We start from the raw sequence: 19,632 nt of genomic DNA, 5'->3' as shown, positions 1-19,632 counted from the left end.
AGCCTGGAAAGTTATTAAAAGGAAATAGAAGATGGTTACACCAATGAAGGAAAGCTAGAAGGGTATAGGTAGAAACAACAGGTAGTGTAGTAAAATGGAAACGTCTGTATTGCTAGTGGCAAATGGAAGGAAAAAAAAATCTCGGGGTGGGGTTAGGCAGTCATATGTTTGGCATTGGGACCAATTAATGATCCAAACAGGCAATATGATGAAATTTGGTATTTTGAGGTGAGGTATGTGATGTTCCTGCTTATAGTGTAAATATGGTGAGTGCTGTTTATATAGAAGACATATGGTAAGTGGAGTGAAAGAGGAGGGGGGAGTACATGAGCAGTAGAATGCTGAAAGATTGGCTGAGCGTTTGAATGGCTGGGAGTATAAATGGAAGAATGACAGTTGAATCTGGGTGGATGTTGGGAGTGTGGAGAAAGAGGGAGTTGGAGTTCTGATTAATAAGTCAAGTACAAAACAGGAGTAGATGAAACCATACACTTGTGAAACATTCTAAAACTAATCTTGTTATTTCTGATATTTAATAAATACTTATTTGGTTTACCAAAGGCCTGATCCTTGGCTGGGGGATATACATACCAGAAGGGAGGGCAAGGTAATTACCAAGGCTGAACAGAAACAGTATCTAATGGTGGCAGTGGTGAAGGGAGGAATAATAACAATTCAAGTATCCAGAGCAACCCAGAGTTGTATGCGTTATCTATAAAGATACAAGGGGGTTGGGAACAGCATAAGCACGCAGTCACAAAAGTAACCAGCTAGAGAGAGACTCAGGCAAAGTCTCTGGGAGTATTGGTTATAGGACGTGACTGGTGGTGCTGCCTAGCAGGGGGCTCTAGTGAGATCTGTGCTAGAGCGGAGTGAGAAACCATATAAAGGACGGTCCGGACTGGTGGTATCCCTGGTGGTGCCTAGTGAAAGGCAGTAGCCACAAGCAGGTGGGAACCTGACAGGGAGAACCAGGGAAGGACGTCACAAGGTACATTAGATAATGTCACATCGGGGGGCTCTGGCTTTCCTGACATCTGGGTGTTGGAAGGTTCCACCACTGTTAGCGGTTGTAACTAGCCATACTTTTTATTTTTTTGTATGAGTGAATTCTTCATAGATTCTGTGGTTTGTATTCAACTAAGTCCTGCTCAGAGTAGACCCATTGAAATTAATGAACCTAAGTTAGTCATGTCTATTTCATTGGGTCTGCTCCGAATAGGACTAGCACTGAATACCACCCTGTATGCTTAAGTGACTGTGCTAACTTGATTCTGAGGGTGAACAGAATACCACAGGCCAGGTTCTCAATATGATAGGTCCCCGTCTATAGCAGAGCCTGTATGTGTGCTTGGGAGCCTCCAGTCATATGTAGATAAATATGATTTTCTGCTGTTTAAAGAAAGAGGAGAAGAAACATCATAAGCAGAAACTGGAGAAAATGAGGAAAAAAGGAACTGAGAAAGGAGGAAGAAATAATGAGAAATGAATAATAGAAATATTCTTCTTGGCAAAGGAGGAGGCAGAAGAAAACAGCAATACTGCACACTAGTGCAGCAGTTTAGTGAAAAAATATTTTGCTTTGGCTACCGCTACAGGGTCAGGTAGAAGTTGTCTAACTATGGAAGTTTGTAAATAATCTGTCTGGAGGATACACACTTGTGTTGCCCAGTGACACCCAGTGTGGATTTGGCTTGCCATATAGGATTTTCAGAGCTGTGAATAAAAGACCAAAAATGCTTTAAAATCAGTAATGTAATGGCAAATTCAGAAGTGCCTTCATGATAGTCACAACCACACACCCTTTCCCCTTTGTTTCTCTTTTGCTGCTGGGTTGAGAATGAAACCCTTGTTAATGCCTTCTCCCACAACAACATACATCCCTAGGAACCAATCGGCATGGAAGGGGAGAGTGTTAGCTACTGAGAAGAGTCTTCTCAGTGGCTCACTCATCTTCTTTCACTCTGATTGGCTCCAATCAGCAGGAAAGGACAAGGAGGCAAGTTAGAAAACTCTTCTCAGTGGCTAACACACTCCCTTTTCATGCTGATTGGCTCATAGGACAATGGAGACATAGGGACCCTGCTGTGACTCTGCTCCCAAAAAAGTAAGGGGGTCTAAGACCCCCTGAGACCCTGGACAACTACACCCCTGTTTAAAATGTCATATAGCCTTAAAATACAAAATGCACCTGAACAAAATTGCCCTCTCTTTAGCATCCTATCCCAAACAAACATCAAATAACCCAAATATCACTTTCATGTATGTATTAGGCTAATTCAACAGGGTGAATCTGTCAGTTAAGTGTATGGTTGAGAACAGTTATATGGCTTGGTAGGGTGTCATTTTGTTTTTTAAAAAAGAAAGTGTGCAGGTGGAGAGAGGGAATCCATCTTCTCAAGCCCCATAACAGCTTAGAATAAGTATCTTCAGCAGCCTTCCTTAACCTGGTGTCCTTCAGATGTTATAGACTACAACTCCCTTCATCTCTGCTGGATATAAATCAAATAATAAATAAATAATTTCTGACCATAGGCCGTGCTGACTGGGGCTGATGGAAGTTGTAGTCCAAAACATCTTGGGGACATCTGGTTGGGGAAGGTTGACCCGGAGGCAGGATTAAACTGAGGAATGCACTTCCCTCCATGCAAGGATGTTTCAGGAAGAAGGAAATGGAAAAAGGAACTTCCTTCTCCCATTCCTCAGACTGTTCCTCACCTCACTTCCCACAGTTAAAAAAAAAAAGATACAAATGTGGTACACAAATAAAAGAAAAGGAAGAAGTTCCTTAAAGAAGAGTAAAGTGGTAATTTGCTCCCTTCTTTTTGTCGAAGTTGCTGTTTTGCCTACATCTCCCATTCTCCTTTTGATCTTTATTTGACTTATACTTGGAGCTGTTACTTGTTTATAAAGCATAATTCCAGTTTATAATAGTCACACTAGAGGGGAAGATCATTATTATAATTAAAACGTTCAGTTATAATGGAAATTCTGATTTTTGGTCTGTAGGTAATTCACAATTGGGTGCTACCATCGTAGATGCATTGGATACCCTCTACATTATGGGCCTCCATGATGAATTCAAAGAAGGGCAGGAATGGATTGACAGTCACCTTGATTTCAGCGTGGTAAGTAGAACTTCTTTATTTTTTGTATTTTATTTTATTTATTAAATTTATATTCAGCCATTCTTCCCAGTAGGAGCTCAGGGCGGCAATAAAAATGCTAAGAACACTCTAAAACATCTTAAAAACAGACTTTAAAATATATTAAAACAAAACATTTTAAAAAAAACTTTGAAAACATTTTAAAAAGCTATTCCAACACAGCCGCAGTCTGGGGTAAGGTCTCTACTTAAAAGGCTTGTTGAAAGAGGAAGGTCTTCAATAGGCACTGAAAAGATTACAGAGATGGCGCCTGTCTAATATTTAAGGGGTGAGAATTCCAAAGTGTCAGTGCCACTACACTAAAGGTCCGCTTCCTATGTTGTGTAGAACAAAGCTTGTGATAAGTTGGTATCTGCAAGAGGCCGTCGCCTACAGAGCACAGTGATCGACTGGGTATATAAACTTCATTTATTATGTTACTTGACTACTCCCTAGCTGGAGAAATGTGATGTTATTCCTCCCTGTCTTAATGTTTAAGTTCATTTCTGATTAAGGGCAGGAAGCTCATTAGTTTGGTCAAGTTTCAAATATTCTTTTTTTGACTGAAGCCTTTAAAAGAGTGTGAATTGGTGTCTTCTGATAACCCTCAAGCATTTTTGTGTACATGTGCATACATTTAAAAAAAAATATGAGGGGAGGAGGGTAACTAGTTTGGGGGAAATCTCATCTTCTAGAGCCAGGAAGACAGCTTCCAGCCTTAAACAGGTTAAGTTGTAAACTGTCCTATGGCCTTTTGACTTTCTTAAAACAGTAAATAGAGAAGAGGGATCTCCCCTTCCTCTTGAGATGACTCCCTGCTTTTGTGACATGAAGCATGACTCGGCATTTACTTTCCTTCTGTGCTTGCTGTAAAGAAAGAGAGAAAGACAGAGACAGCTGGACTGGGCTTACTGGGCAATCTTTCCCTTTCACTGGCCCTTCACAGAGAATATCTCTAACCCTCTATGGACCATAGCCAAGCATGCTCATGCCTGCTGCGAGGCAGGCACCTTCCCCAGCACTGCTAAGCACCACTGTAACCTTTTGGATAGCACCAGATAAGACTTTTCCTTGTTTAGACTCTTCTCACGCTAAGGCTGCCTGTTTGGTGATGGAAGATCTTGGCAAAGTAGCTGTCTGGCTTGGAAACAGACATGGAAACCTGTCTTCTCACTGTGAGAAGTCAAGGAAACACCCTCAAGGTTTTCCTTGGCCATAAACCCCCACTACCATTCCAGGGTTAGAGTTGGCCACTGGGAACCATTTTCAGGATATTCTGCTTTTTTGAACAGGGATCTGTTTGCCCTTTCTTCATTCAGAGATTTGAGGCAAGTGTCTTAACCATGCCCATTCATCAGTCCCCTTCAGCTGGATTCTCTGTAAGGTATGACCATGTGACATAGTCATTCTTGCCCTGGTAATGTCAGAGCTTGGCCATAGACGGCAGTCTCAGATGAATTAGGAGCCAAGAATCAGAAGCCATGAGATGGGCTAGTAGCCTGAACTGAGGAGCAAGGCAGGACCAGAGGATGAACCAGGAGGCAGGCTTAAGGAACAAGCCAGGAGTTAAGAACATAAGAAGAGCCTGCTGGATCAAGTCAGTGGCCCATTTAGTCCAGCATCCTGTTCTCACAGTGGCCAACCAGATGCCTATGGGAAGCCTGCAAGCAGGACCTAAGCATAAGACCACTCTCATCTTCTGCAGCTTCTAGCAACTGGTATTCAGAAGCATACTGTCTCCAACTGTGGAGGCAGAGCATAGCCACCATGGCTAGTAGCCATTGATATTTGGGACTGAACAACAAGCCAGAAGACAAAAACACACCAGATCTCAGGAGGATTTGTTGCTTAAGCAAGCTCAGCTGAAATACTTTTTATACCAGCCTTTTCCAACCAGTGTGCCTCCAGATGTTGTTGGACCACAACTCCCATCTTTCCGGACCATTGGCAATGCTGGCTGAGGCTGATGGGAATTGTGGTCCAACAACATCTGGAGGCACACTGGTTGGGAAAGGCTGCTTTATACTCACCTTGCTTAGAGGTGGTGACCACTGAATCGTTCTCTCTGGGCAGATCCTACCAGCCCTTTTACCACATGGAAAGGTCCTGCTGGACATCTATTTGTAGATGCAATGGTGACAGAGAAGTAAGCCTTCTTCACCGCCACCATTGCAACATGGTAGGCATAAAGGTGTGCTAATGTCTGTGTTTGTTTGAATTCTTTCTAGAATTTTCACCATTTACATTCTAGTTATCCTTTTTGCTTTATAGCCTTATAGTTTATCAGGAAGACATCAGGCTTCAAAAAGTTGCAGAGGGTGCCTAGGAGCAATACTGGTAAAAGTTCTCTCCGCCTTGCTGTTCTCCATTGAGATCAGAACCACAAGAGAAGTGTCAGACATGCCAACAAAAAATCCCCCAACACCTTCAAGAATCCATTGGATTCCATAAGTCTCCTGGGCAGACCATCTGAATGGGTCCCTCAGCCCTGCAAAAGGGTACAGCCAGTTCCAAACAAAATATCACCAAGTAATGGTCCATCTATGACAAAAGATTCACCACAAAGATCCCACCTAATCACTAACAGCATTTCCATCATGTTGTGAAGACCAAATCAAAGGTATGTTCTGCTATGTACATTGAGCCTTTGATGTACTGAGACATCCAAGCAATTGTTGTGGAGACCATGAAGTCCTGAGCTGCCACTGAGACAGCATCCTCAACATGGATGTTGGAATACTACCAATGCCACAGTGGAGGAGTTCTCCAACACCAGCTCTGAGACCAACTTTGACAGAGAGGCTGTTGGACAGTGGGGCAGATGATACCTCAAAATCTAGTCACAGGGCGGACTGGCTACCCAGTGAGGATGATGGAATTTTTATGAATGACAATGTGACCTTCCCCAATCCCTGCTGTCTCACCAATTTAGGCTGGTGCTAGACTAAATATCTAGGCAGGCAGAGCTGGATTTTTCTTCTTCTTGGCAATCAATCGTGACCGAGTAAGATTGTCTTCCCAAATATAGTCTTTAACAATGGATCCGTCTGAATCTGTATCCACTGCCAATGTACCAGTCCATGACTAGGGGCTTCTGGATTTTACAGTCCTGCCCCCGTTGCCATTTGCCGATCGCCATGGCACTCTTGTTATGGAAGATGCCTGTGCATGAATTTGTTTTATGTGGGGAAATCGGCGCACCACGATCACAGTCTTGAAAGAAAAAGGCTTTGATCCAATGGCATGGGTACCACGATGATTGGAAGTCCTTTATCTGCTGCAGCCTTCATCCGTCTTCGCAGCCGTTGTAACGTACACATTGTTATCCTCCGGCTGTTCTGCTGTTGAGGACTTTCTTGGATCGTTCTTTGTCTGGTTCATCTCCCTTGACCTTACCTCCAGGGTGACCCTGCTGGGAGTGCATGACTCCCGACGGCATCACTCACAGGGTTCATTGGAACACGCAAGGCCACTCACCACTACAAGGTGACGATCCAGAGAGGGGAGAGAGCTGGATCATAGCTGGACTGGCTAGCTCACCCACCCAGGTTTTTGTGATACAAATCAGATGAGTCTTGTCCTCCACAATTAAATTATAGGTTAGTGAATTTTATTCAAGACTGACCTTGCATTAAACAACAGCACCGTCTAATTAGAGGGGTGCTAACCGATGCCCATTCTGTCTTATTAATTATCTCCCATTCCATATCTTCCCTGTCTGTTACCACTGAAATGGCAGCTCTTTATTCCACTCCAGCCCACCTATGTTCTCTAGGCACGTTATTCAAAATTAACTGTAGAAGAGGGCACAAATTCAGGTTTTAACTGCTTAGAGCTCTTTCCCTATAGACACACAGTGCTAAGATACACAATACTACCTCATGCACCAAGTGCCAAAAATACTGTTTGAACAATCAAAATACCCAGCCTATATAACAGCTTTCTCAAACAACAGGGATCCCACTGTACTTCTTGGAGAGATCCAGACAACAGCATATACAGTTAATAAAGTGCTTAAGCAAAATTTAAACCCCTGCCTGGCGATACTGTGCAAAATAGCATCTTAAGTCAAAAATTAATGGCTGTCTTCCAAACCAACTTTCCCACTTAGTGGCAAGCTGTCTCTAGTTGAACAAGTGCCTTGGGAGGTGGATCTGGGTACCCCAATAGTCTACAGAAGAACTTATGCTGTACCAACTCCAATGCTACAATGTCTGAATGGTCTACACATGTGTGCTATAAAGCTACATGTTTTATGGAACTTTAAAAGGGGAGCCATCACTTTTGTCTGAATTCTTTTTCTTTTAATTTGAACCCATTGGTTCAGGTTCTGCCCCCTAGAGCAGCAGAAAAAGAATTTGCTCCTCCATCATCTGTGTGACAGCCCTTCAAATGTTTGAAGATGGCTGCTGTATCATCTCTTAATCATCTTTTCTTCAGGCTAAAGATATCCCTTAAGTCTTCCTCGTAGGACTTTGTCACTAGACCCCTCAACATCTTTGTTGCACTCTTCTAGACATGCTCCAAATTTGTCCAGTGTTCTCCTTAAACAGCGGTGCCAAGGACTAGACACAGTACTCCAGGTGACATGTTACCAGAGCAGAATACAGGGGTGCCATTACGTCTTTGTTGGCATAGATCCTTCTTTACATCTTTAAACGAAACTGTTTCTGACCAAAGGGAGCCCATGGCTTCCCTGGGACACTGGCTGCGAGAATATGTTGCTCTAAAGCAGCCTTTCCCAACCGGTGTGCCTCCAGATGTTGTTGGACCACAACTCCCATCAGCCTCAGCCCTTGGCAATGCTGGCTGAGGCTGATGGGAGTTGTGGTCCAACAACATCTGGAGGCACACCGGTTGGGAAAGGCTGCTCTGAAGAGTAGGACAGAGCAAGTGCTGTAGGATATCATAGTAATTTGTACAGAGTTCTGTAACATTGGTTGGTTTTTTGGGGAGAGGGCTCTCCTGAAGAAGATACCCCAGGCAGTTTAGTGCATTCCTTCACAAGGCATTATTCTTATACCTTTGCCAAAGCAAAGAGGACTCATTAAGACATTTTGTGACCATAGGTGAAATAATATGAAGGTGCTGAGTGGTATTGCTTTGTAAATTAGCTGCCCTCTTTCCACTGAAGGGAGAAAGGAGACTCTAGACTTAACTGTGAATTTCTCTTTGCCACATGGTGCAGTCCTCTCTCATGGTTCTCTGTTTTTCTTCATCCTCAGTGACATAATGTCCTCTCTGCTTCTCTCCTCTGTAGCCTGTTTCCCATAAGTTACCTGTGGGAGCCAGAGAGGTTTTCCTTCTTTCATGTTGTGTTTCTGGGTTCCAAGGTTTTCTTTAAATAAATAAAACTAAACTCAATGCACTTTTCTTTGACAGCAGTTGCTTATCGTTCTTCTGGCTGATGGCACAACAGCTTTCTCAGTTACAGTATCGAGAGGCAGAGGGGAGAGGCCCTTCCTCTTCTCTTTTAAGAATGGAGTATGTGCCTTCCTGGTCACGGAGGAGGGGATTTCTCCCAAATTAGCTGCCCTCCTTTCTTTTAAGAAGAAAATATGTTTAGTGTCAGTAAAGAAAGTTTGAGACTTACAATCTTGGCAGTTGAATTTCCCAGGAGGATGTTGACTGGATGTTCAGCCCAAAATGGAGACATGGGATGCTTTAAGCTAGATTGTGGAACCGTAATAGCCTTGATCCAGCATTTGCAGCGTTGGTGCTAGGTATTGGGAAAAGTCAGAAGCAGCAAGAGAGTCCATAGGGCTTGGGGGAGGGTTTGTTTATCATTGCTGGTATGCAGTGAAAGACCCCTTCCGCCTTCAGTTCTGTGTGATGGGGTGGGGAGCCTCATGCCATGCTACAGTTGGACATGGTTACTGACAGTGATTACATATGTAGAATCCTAGTGGGAATATTTATGTCAAGTTCTGGATCAGGGAAGACGTAAACATAGCTCATTTGTGCAGTAGAGTTAACAACACTGGGCAATATATGTCCCAGCATACATCCTTCAGGTAAAAAATACTCACGCCGAGAATCCTGATAATCAGCTTTTGTTTTTGAAGTGGAGTTTTCAGCATACAAAAGTTTCAGAAACAAGCTTGCATTGAGTCTAGTGGGAAGCTTAATCATCAGAAGATGAATGACCAACTACTTCCTTTATTTTCTGAGTCTCTTGATTAAGGGGCTAATTTGATTTTTAAGTAATTGGGACAAGAAAAGAGAGTGACAAATGTTTTTGCCCACACACCAGCTGTCTTGCAATCTTGGCAATTACACTTTCCACCAAAAGCCAGCTTTTATACCTTATGAAGAGGATTATATCACTTGTATGCTAATACAAGACTTCAGGTAGCCATAGCTTTCTAGCCTGCGAAATATTTCTAAAATGAAATTGTTGTCCGATCTTATGATAGATAATCAAGTTGGAGCTCTTGAAGCTTCTCCTGAATGGGGCTTTATGTATTATAGCAATGAGCCCAACAAATCATGCAGTGGGGACTGCAAGAGCGACATCTCACGTATGAAAATATCATTTTCAAAAATTAAATTAAAAAAACAATGGCTGCAATTCATGGCTTCGATCGTAACAATACACTACTTTGCCTGGAACACACACCTGTCCTGGCCCGTTGCTGTTCTCGCAAGAGGGTGGGGGTGCCGAATTGTGCAAAAAGTTAAAATCGCTTCATCACAAAGCATGGAAGTTGAATATGTGTGTGAAACAACATATTTGCATGCACTGTTCTTATTTTCATAATTAAGCACAGAATGTGAGCTTTCTTGGTGCAGAATGGCTCCTCCTGTAAACATTTGCTGTATATAAACCTATCTTCAAATAAACTTTTTAGTTAAGTACAGTGTTTTACTGCAGCTCGATAAAAATGGGAAATAGGGCACAGTGCTTTACACAGCTCTTTTTGTTGGTCATGGTTAGCTTGCTTGTTGTGTTTTGCCAGAAGATTCACCTGTGTATGTTAAGAGACATGTGACTGCATAGCTCTGCCCAACTGGCTTTCCTTGCCACAGTTCTTTCTGCCAGGGCTGTACAGGATGAGGCAAAAGATCTCCTGATTTCCTGACAGCCTCTCTGTCCTGGGGGGAAAAACATTACTTTGGTACCAGGCTATTAATTAGTTTTGACTGTTTTTTTTTAAAGGATTTGGAAATATATGCTCCTTGTGCATATTTTAGTTTCAGTTTTGCTAATGTGATTCCCTGTCAGAATTTATGGGAAGTTATTACCAACCCTGAACATAGTGGAGAAATTTAGGCAGGAATGGAAAAGAGCAAACATAACTGGTGAATAACAGCGCAAGCTCCACAATTATAGATCACTATAACACTACATAAAAATGGTGTGCTCGGGTGTCATGCCCCTACCCAGCCGACACGGTTGTGTTATGCCCGCTAGTGTGGATGTAACGTAGAGGGATGCACACACACAAGCGCACATATGCAGCATTATTTCCAAAGTGTGGAAAGTCAGTTATAGTTTCATAGGTAGCTTACAGTGGAAGAACAATAACTGGACACTATTATTAAATGCTGCTAGTGTGGAAATTCCCCATTATTGTTTTCCATCTGCTTGTATTACTCCTGTTTCTATGATGCAGAGGCTTCTAGAGATGTAGTAATGGCAGTAACTATAGCTGGTGAGTTCACACATCAGTCACATCAGCATCACATCAAAGTTTGTCTTAGTGCGTTATGTGAACCAGACTAATGAGGCATAGTAAGCTTACTTAACCATGGTTTACTATGTTTCGTTGAGCCCCAGAGGATTGCCATACTTTTTGGACCAGAGGGCATGTTTCAAATTTTGAAAGAGTGCTGGAGGCAACCAGTCACAAAACGACTGCCGTGGGAGGCGTGACATAACACAAAATTAGAGAGTAATCATGGTGAAGCTTTTCCCATAATTGTATTTCCATACTAGAGAAGGCTTGACCTGTTGAGTGTCTGCCTGCTATACGACTGTTAAAGGCACAAGAATCCTATTTTTCCCCAGTGCCAACCCTAAACCAAAGCCTAGGCTGCCATCCTATACCCACTTACCTGGAAGTAAGCCCCATTAAACTTATTTCTGAGTAGACATTGTACTGTAAGTTATACAGTGAGTTCTCAATGAGTCCCTGGTCTTTAGCTCTTGCAAAGCCGGAGATATGTCTAAGCCTGTGCAAAGTTTTCACATATACCTTATGGGGGAGGGGGGTTCTTTTAACATTCACCTACACTTATCGTAACTAGTATTTGAAGAAAATAATTTCCAGGCGCTTCCTGATTTCAGGTAAACCCAGCACAGGAAAGATACATTCTGGTTGCTAGGAAAAAAGAAGGGCCAGTTATGGAGAATCTAAGGACTAGAAAGAAAGAAAGAAGACAGGCAGGCAAAGTGCACTTTTGGGAGGGCAAAAACAGCAGCTCTTCAGGACCTCAGGGATGCCTACTGTCCAAACAACTCACCTATCGGTCACAGCTCTGACTTCACCCATGGGCTATTAACACTGACAAGCAGGACAGCCAGGCTGGTTTATTTCACAGAAATTGCTTAGAAATTTGTTTCATAACTTGCTTTCTAGGAAGGCTAAAGGCTTTTTTAAAAAAATGAAAGCTCAGATTCTGGGCTACTTGCTGTGGGTGCCACTGAAGGTCTTCGTGAACAGACTCCCAAGTCTGTTTTCTGTCTTGCTAGATGGGTTTATATCTCCAAAGAAACTTAGAGGAAATAATTAGTAATTCAAAGCAAGAAGTGTTATTTGCCATAGAAATATGTGATTAATCTATATGCTCTGTACTAGCAGCTAACTTATATCCCCCCTTTTTTTGTTACAAGAATTCAGAGGTATCTGTCTTTGAAGTCAACATCCGCTTCATTGGTGGCTTGCTTGCAGCCTATTACCTTTCTGGTCAGGAGGTAAGTGGATAATTATATATTTGTGGGAAAATGTGTAGTTTGTCACAGAATTTTCTTAAAAGGGATCAGTGGCTTGTTTTCTTTCTTCTTCATAAGCTTTATTGATAGGTAAGTAATCATGAACTCATAGCTATAGTCAGGAGTCATGTATTTCACAATTCAGTACAAATGCAGAAAATTCAAAAAGTTTGATATTGGCCATAGAAATCAGCAAACTGGGAAACTCATTATCCCTCCCCATGCAAACCAAGAAAATTTATGCCAGGTAGATTAATTTGGAGTATGTTCAGGTTGCAGAATTCAGCTTTTCTTGTTGACCATTTGGGTTACATTGCAAAAATGTTTCTGGGGTGGAGGTCAGGGTAAAGCACACACAGTGCTGACTTGACATGGCCAGATGTGTATCCTAGTAACATTCTGGCCTGCCTTGTTTGTCTCATGGCCAGTCTAGGTGTCACTTTGAAGATTTGTGTAACAGTTTGCAATTTTTTTAAAAAAGGGCAAGCAGCTGCAGGAGGTTACGAAGTTGACCAGAGGAGAGAGGAAGGGCTCTTAGCCCTTTCCCCTCCATCTGTTTTTTCTTTATTATTATTATTATTATTATTATTATTATTATTATTATTATTATTATTAACTTTATTTATACCCCGCCGTTTTTCCAAATTGGAACTCACGGCGGCTTCCAAATAAAAAACAGATACAATTAAAACCTACCAAAGTTAAAAGCATATAATACATAAGTAAATAAATATAGACAGATATAATTAAAAATAAACTCTAATTTAAAATAGCATTAAACTGTTTCTGATAATTAAAAACTATATTCATAAAATCAGAATAATTAAAAAATAAACAAGCAAGAACAATATAACCTTCTTTTGGGCCTATCCTTAGCCGCCTTCGGAATCAAAGGCTTGCTGAAATAAGAAAGTTTTTACCTGTCAACGGAAGGACTGCAGGGAAGAGACCATTCTTATCTCCTTAGGGAGGGAATTCCAAAGCCTAGGGGAGCCACCGAGAAGGCCCTATCTGGTATCCTCACTAGTTGTACTTGTGCGGATGAAGGTATTGAAAGAAGGGCCTCTCCTGAGGATCTCAGGGCCCGGGCAGGCACATAGAGGGCGATGCGGTCTGACAAATAGCCTGGACCCATTGATCTCTTTCCTCCCCATCAGTTTGTCAACAGGTGGATGGCAAAGCATCATGGGGTGGGGGATTTTGAATGAGACCACAGCCAAAGTGGAAAGGGTTAAACAGTCACTCCACTTGCTTCTAGCCCAGTCATGCAGGATTTCTAGACATCTCCATGTTTATAGGTGACTGAGGGTCACTGGTTGCTGACCAGGAACCTTAATTTTGTGCTCCGTGCTTTTACTAGGCTTCTGGATTAAGTTTTCTTTCTTAATGTGTCTACATTAATGAGGCTGGATCCTGGCATCCTACAAAGAAAGGCTTCTTTTTCTCTAGGCTCCAGAAGAATGAATGTATTGTGGGGACTCAAAGTTTGATAGGCTGGCTCTAAGCTTGCATTAATAATAATATTAATTTAATAATGTATTGTTACTGAAGCTTGCAGTTGTGTGAAGAGAATGTAAATCAGCTACCTGGAGAATCCAGATAATTTTATGGTGGGTTTGTCTCAAGTTCACGTTACCACTGACGTTGAGTATCTTCTGAGGGAAATTGGTCTTGGAGTGAAGTGCTGTTGGTATTGCCATTTTTGAGTGTATGAGAACTAACAGGCTGACAGTGAATCCACACAAGGGATCTTCATCAATCGCTTTCTATCGACATAGAAGCAGAGAGGAGACTACCAAGGGGCTGTCCATAGAAGGGTGTCTCTTTCCCTTAAGGACCAGGTACATCACTGCAGGTGCTGTTTCTGCAGCCTTGGGGCAGTGAGGGCGGGGAGAGGATAGGTGGACCTAAGGAAGATGTTCACCACCTGATTTTTATTTGTTTATTTTATTTACAATACTTATATCCTGCCTTTCTTCCTGACCTCAGTCTCCAAGGTGGTTGGCAGTAAGTGAAAACTGATACATAATAACACAGTAATAAGATTCTTTTCAAAGGCAGTGGTGACTTATGAAGACTCTGGGTGACAATTATGGAAAATATCCTCCCTCTAGGCCTTAAATGTTACTGCTGCTGTTTGGGCTATTTAAATTGCTGTTCTTCAAAGATTCCATGGAAAAGATATGGGAGAATAGCTCTCTCACTCCATTGAGTGCTGCCTAGCATTCCAGAGCTAGATAATATCAGATGTCCCATACTCCCAGGAACCAAGACATCTCATATGGGCAGGTTGGCCATCTGCAGTTCCTGGCTCTTCCAATGCCAAGAAGGCCTGAAAAAGTCTTTGGGAGGGTGGGGAATGATGATGGAAAGTGTCAGCTCCCCAGGCCTTAGAAGTTGCCTGGTTTTTATTTGTTGGTTTTTAATATATGAAGCTGACCTTCTGCTAAACAAAATATGTGAAGGAGATTCGTGGGCTATCTTTGTCATACTCTTGGAGGTCTCTCAACATTTGCATGTCAAATGTGAAAAAAGTTGAAGATGTCTTGCTGACTTTGTGGCATACTCTCTAAGAAGGCAATGGCATTTGCCACCCTGTCTGATATCAGCTGTCAAATTTGAGGTCCTAGCTCATGATCTGCAGCAAGGTTTTAACTGTGACCCGTGGAACAGATTACAAAGATCTGCAGTGGCTACCAGTGTGTATCTGAAGTATCACTTGCTCCATATGGACCTGCCCATGTGTTGTTAAGATCTGGGTGCTCTGGGTGCCTCCCACTTCAGAGGCACCAGGTAGGTTACTTGGAACAGGGTCTTTTCTGTGGTGGCACCCAGATTATGGAACACATATGTTAGGCACTACACTGCTATCTTGTAAGTGCCAGTTAAAAAACTTTTAAAATTTGCCCTGGCCTTTGCCAGTACTTAATTTTTGTGTATAATTTGTGATGGTTTTTACTAATAACAGCTGAGATACTTTACTATTTTTGTTTTGTTGTCGTAATATTGTTTGTAATTGTTTATTATGGGCCATTCAGCTGCCAATAACAGAATATGTATCAGTTTTCACTTACTGCCAACCGCCTTGGAGATTGATTTCAATAAAGAAATGCTTTAAAATAACTAAGGCTGCAATTCTCGATATTTAACTTGTATAAGGATTTAGGGCTTCCTTCTGAGTAGACATGTATAGGATTGCACTGTAAATAGTGGGCAATCATTCAACTCTCTTGTGTTACAGGTATTTAAATTAAAAGCAGTCGAACTAGCAGGAAAACTTCTTCCTGCCTTCAATACACCCACTGGGATTCCTTGGGCAATGGTGAATTTGAAAAGGTATGAGATTTGAAGCATGGAGAATATTGGAAATCAGGAGGAGCAAAAACCTGTGTTTGGCCACTCCTAGTAGGATGGCTCAGCATCTGCTAAGGGATTCTTTGCACAATCAAATATACATGTGTGGTGTCTATTTTATTTTTGGGGGGGGGCAGTCTGATGTAAGCTATGCATAATGTTAAACTGTCTGCAGTCTTCAGGTTTGTGTGCAATACTTTCCACTGTTGGTTCTTCTGCATTGCTTTTTCTTTATTTCAGTTTTTTTCCCCTTTGGGTTGTGTAAGCTGCTGAGCTGCTTATTCCCAGTACTCTGTTGCCAGTTGGTGTTTGCCTTTAAGAGGAACTGTTAGATTCTGTAACTTCTTCCTATATTGAATGATAGCACAAAAGTGTAAATGGTTTGCCCTTTAATCTTTTTTATTGTCAATTTCTCATTTGTTTTCTGTCTTACCAGTGGTGTAGGCCGCAATTGGGGCTGGGCTTCTGCTGGTAGCAGTATCCTATCTGAGTTTGGTACACTTCACATGGAATTTGTACACCTGAGCTACTTGACTGGCAATCCTGTCTACTATGATAAGGTTAGCTTTGTGCTCCCTTTCTGGTATGATAATATGTTTGAAGATTTCTCTTGACAGTGACTGTACATAATAGGAAATTATGCACTTATATACAAATATTTCCACGGAATATTAATTTAAGGAGAACTTTTAATGAAAAGTTATTATCTACACCTATTCAAGGTGCTGGTTTTGACCTATAAAGCCTTACACGGCTTGGGACCACAATACCTGATGGAATGCCTCTCCCGATACGAACCCACCCGTATACTACGTTCAAGATCAAAGGCCCTCCTCTGGGTGCCTACTCCAAGGGAAGCTCGGAGGGTGGCAACAAGGGAGAGGGCCTTCTCAGTGGTGGCCCCCAAATTATGGAATGATGTTCCTGACGAGGTGTGCCTGGCGCCAATACTGTTACCTTTTCGGTGCCAGGTCAAGATTTTAGCATGTGTTTTTAAATTGTTTTTATATTGTTTTGAATTTTAAAATTGTGTTTTAAATTGTTTTTAAAATATGTGTTTTAAATTGTATATTTGTTTTAATGTTTTTGATTGCTGTAAACCGCCCAGAGAGCTTCGGCTATGGGGTGGTATACAAGTGCAATAAATAAATAAATAAATAAAATATTTAAAGAAATGCCTAGTTCGGGGATTACTGACCCATTGCCCGTGGGTGCCATGTTGCCTGCAAAGGGATTCTTTGGTGTCCCCAGAATGAACCGTAACCCCAGATTCCAAGCTTTCATATTGTGATTTTTTAAAGCATTTTTAGAACCTGAGAAACAAGGCAAAATGTAGAGAGACACTTCTTCCTAATTTCTGTGAGAAATTTGCCTTCTCTTGTCTTTCAGTGTTTTACTTTAATCCCCTCAAAAAATCCTCCACCAAATTCCTGTGAATGCCCATTTACATGAGAAGGAGAGATGTATGCATGATACGTGTGTGTAGCATATGCATGTATGTGTGGCCTGGGAGAGGGGTGTGTGTGTGTGTGTGAGAGAGAGAGAGGGGGGGTTGTGGGTATGTGCAGTCTGGGAGAGATGTTTATGTGAAGTCTGTGTATGAGTGAGTGAGATGGATATGTGTCTGTGGTCTCTATGTGTGCAGTGAGTGTCTGCATGTGCGTGTAAGAGAGTAAGTGTGCTGTGGCTATTTTCCTGGTAGTGGAGAATCTTCCCTGTTGTTGGACAGCAACATTGTGCGCAATGTGCATGTATTGTACATGTCAGTAATGTATGATCTCCACAGTCAGGACCAGCAGGGCATAGCTGACTTCCCATGGTAAGCCTGAAGTTGTTAGTGGAGGGGGGAACAGCAATGACTGTACTCTTTATAATTTTGTGTTGTGCAACACATCCCATGGCAGCCATTTTGTTCCTGCTGGTCCAAAAAGGTTAGTGACCTCTGGCATAGTTCTTCAAAATATGTTAGGGCATGTAGTTAAATGTTTTAATTGATGAAAGAAGATCCGATTTCCATTTTGTATTGATGATTGCTTTTTTCTTTCATTTAGGTCATGCATATTCGTAAGCTACTTCAAAAAATGGACCGCCCTAATGGGCTTTATCCAAACTACTTGAATCCAAGGACTGGGCGCTGGGGGCAGCGTGAGTATTTCCTTCACATTTATGACAAATTGTGTGTGTGTTTGTCTGTGTGATTTATACATGCACACACATACACAGGCCAAAGATCGACTTCTGACAGCACAGTCAAACCGTGGTTTAACCATCAGGAACAAGCTACATCCTCCCTCCTCCTCTTTCATGTTCCAGTTTCCTCCATGTTGATGGTAATAATAATTGCCCCCAAAGCAATTTTGGGAACCTATTTGAAATTTGTAGTTGTTTCAGTTTCTTACCCACCCTTCATCATCCCGTCCCCAGGGTAAGTTACAGCAATTTAAAAATACAATATTAAAAACAGTTTAAAACAAACTACAGTCACAAGAATAGAGTGGGTCCAAAAATATATGTATCCCAGGTGTCAAAGGTTTCCAAGTCTAGTTTGGAAGTAAACTAACTGTAGCCATAGTTTGAATAGTTTGGATGCCATAGCAAACCAGTAGTTAGTATGAATCGGAGTATATTGGGGAGGAAAGAGCATATTAGCAAAAAAACCCAGTCATAATGGGCAAACTGTAGCTTGAACTAATCCACAGAGTATCAAAATATGGCACTTCCATAAGTATTTATAAACTAGCAAGAAGCACGACATTTTCATACACATTTGACTACCAGAAAAGTCTGAAAATTGGCCATTTCTCTCTACCCCATGCAGCCCAAAATATATTTCTCTCTCCCCCCCCCATGCAGCCCAAAATACATCCCAAAATGATTGTAAGTACTTCATCTTGACCCCAGAACCAGAAATTTTATAAATACATTTCCCTGGATTGTAAGTCTAAAACTCAGATACTAAAATCTATTTCCAGATTGTTAGCACATTGTCTGATCCATGGCTTACCAATGTCAGAATGTTTGTGTCTTTAAGAGCTCTTTTGTGAATTACCACTGTTAAAATGCACTCCAAAAGTACACTGTCTGTTCTTTTATTTATTTATTTATTTATTTATTTATTTATTTATTTATTTATTTATTTATTTAAACTTATAGACTGCCCCATAGCGGAAGCTCTCTGGGCGGTTCACAAGACAAGAAAAACATCAACAATACAATAACAAGTGACAATATAAAACACATTAAAAGATTAAAATGTTAAAAATTAAAACAATGTCAGCACATACTAAACATGTTAAAAACATGTTAAAAGATGTTAAAAAGCCTGGGTGAAGAGGAAAGTTTTAACCTGGCGCCGAAAGGATAGTAACGTTGGCGCCAGGCGTATCTCCTCTGGGAGATCGTTCCACAGTTCGGGGGCCACCACAGAAAAAGCCCTTTTCCGCGTTACCACCCTCCGAGCTTCCCTATGAGTAGGAACTCGGAGGTGGGTCTTTGATGATGAACGTAGTGTACGGGCAGGTTCATAACAGGGAAGGCGTTCCAGCAGGTATTGTGGTCCTGTGCCGTGTAGGGCTTTGTAGGTCAAAACTAGCACTTTGAACCGGACCCGGAAACAAATAGGCAGCCAGTGCAAGCGGGCCAGAATTGGTGTTATATGGTCGGACCGTCTGGTCCCCGTTAGCAGTCTGGCCGCTGCATTCTGCACAAGCTGCAGTTTCCGAACCGTCTTCATAGGCAGCCCCACGTAGAGTGCATTACAGTAATCTAATTTTGAGGTTACCAGCGCATGAACTACTGAAGCGAGGTTCTCTCTGTCCAGATAGGGGCGTAGCTGGGCCACCAGCCGAAGTTGGTAAAAAGCACCCCGTGCCACCGAGGCTATCTGAGCCTCGAGTGACAGGGATGGATCTAAAAGAACTCCCAAGCTACGAACCCGTTCTTTCAGGGGGAGTGCAACCCCATCCAGAACAGGTCGAACATCCCCCATCCCGTCAGGAGAACCACCCACCAGCAGCATCTCAGTCTTGTCTGGATTAAGCCTCAGTTTGTTAGCTCTCATCCAGTCCATTGTCGCAGCTAGACATCGGTTCAGCACGCCGACAGACTCACCTGAGGAAGATGAAAAGGAGAAATAGAGTTGCGTGTCATCAGCGTACTGATGGCAATGCACTCCAAAACTCCTGATGACCACACCCA

The 19,632-nt window shown here is 42.1% G+C and overlaps 1 protein-coding gene across 1 annotated transcript in view; it reads left to right on the top strand.

Moving 5' to 3' along the window:
• MAN1A2 (mannosidase alpha class 1A member 2) overlaps positions 1 to 19,632 on the top strand; it is an 82,994-nt gene that overhangs the window by 40,550 nt on the left and 22,812 nt on the right. The window contains exons 4-8 of the mRNA XM_061636508.1: positions 3,010 to 3,128; positions 11,983 to 12,063; positions 15,323 to 15,417; positions 15,872 to 15,995; positions 17,487 to 17,580. Of these exons, the coding sequence (XP_061492492.1) occupies positions 3,010 to 3,128; positions 11,983 to 12,063; positions 15,323 to 15,417; positions 15,872 to 15,995; positions 17,487 to 17,580 (513 nt within the window). The remainder of the gene's footprint in view (positions 1 to 3,009; positions 3,129 to 11,982; positions 12,064 to 15,322; positions 15,418 to 15,871; positions 15,996 to 17,486; positions 17,581 to 19,632) is intronic.

This window comes from Rhineura floridana, chromosome 1 (assembly GCF_030035675.1).
Source record: "Rhineura floridana isolate rRhiFlo1 chromosome 1, rRhiFlo1.hap2, whole genome shotgun sequence".
NCBI lineage: Eukaryota > Metazoa > Chordata > Lepidosauria > Squamata > Rhineuridae > Rhineura > Rhineura floridana.
This window is presented reverse-complemented; position numbering and strand designations above follow the sequence as displayed.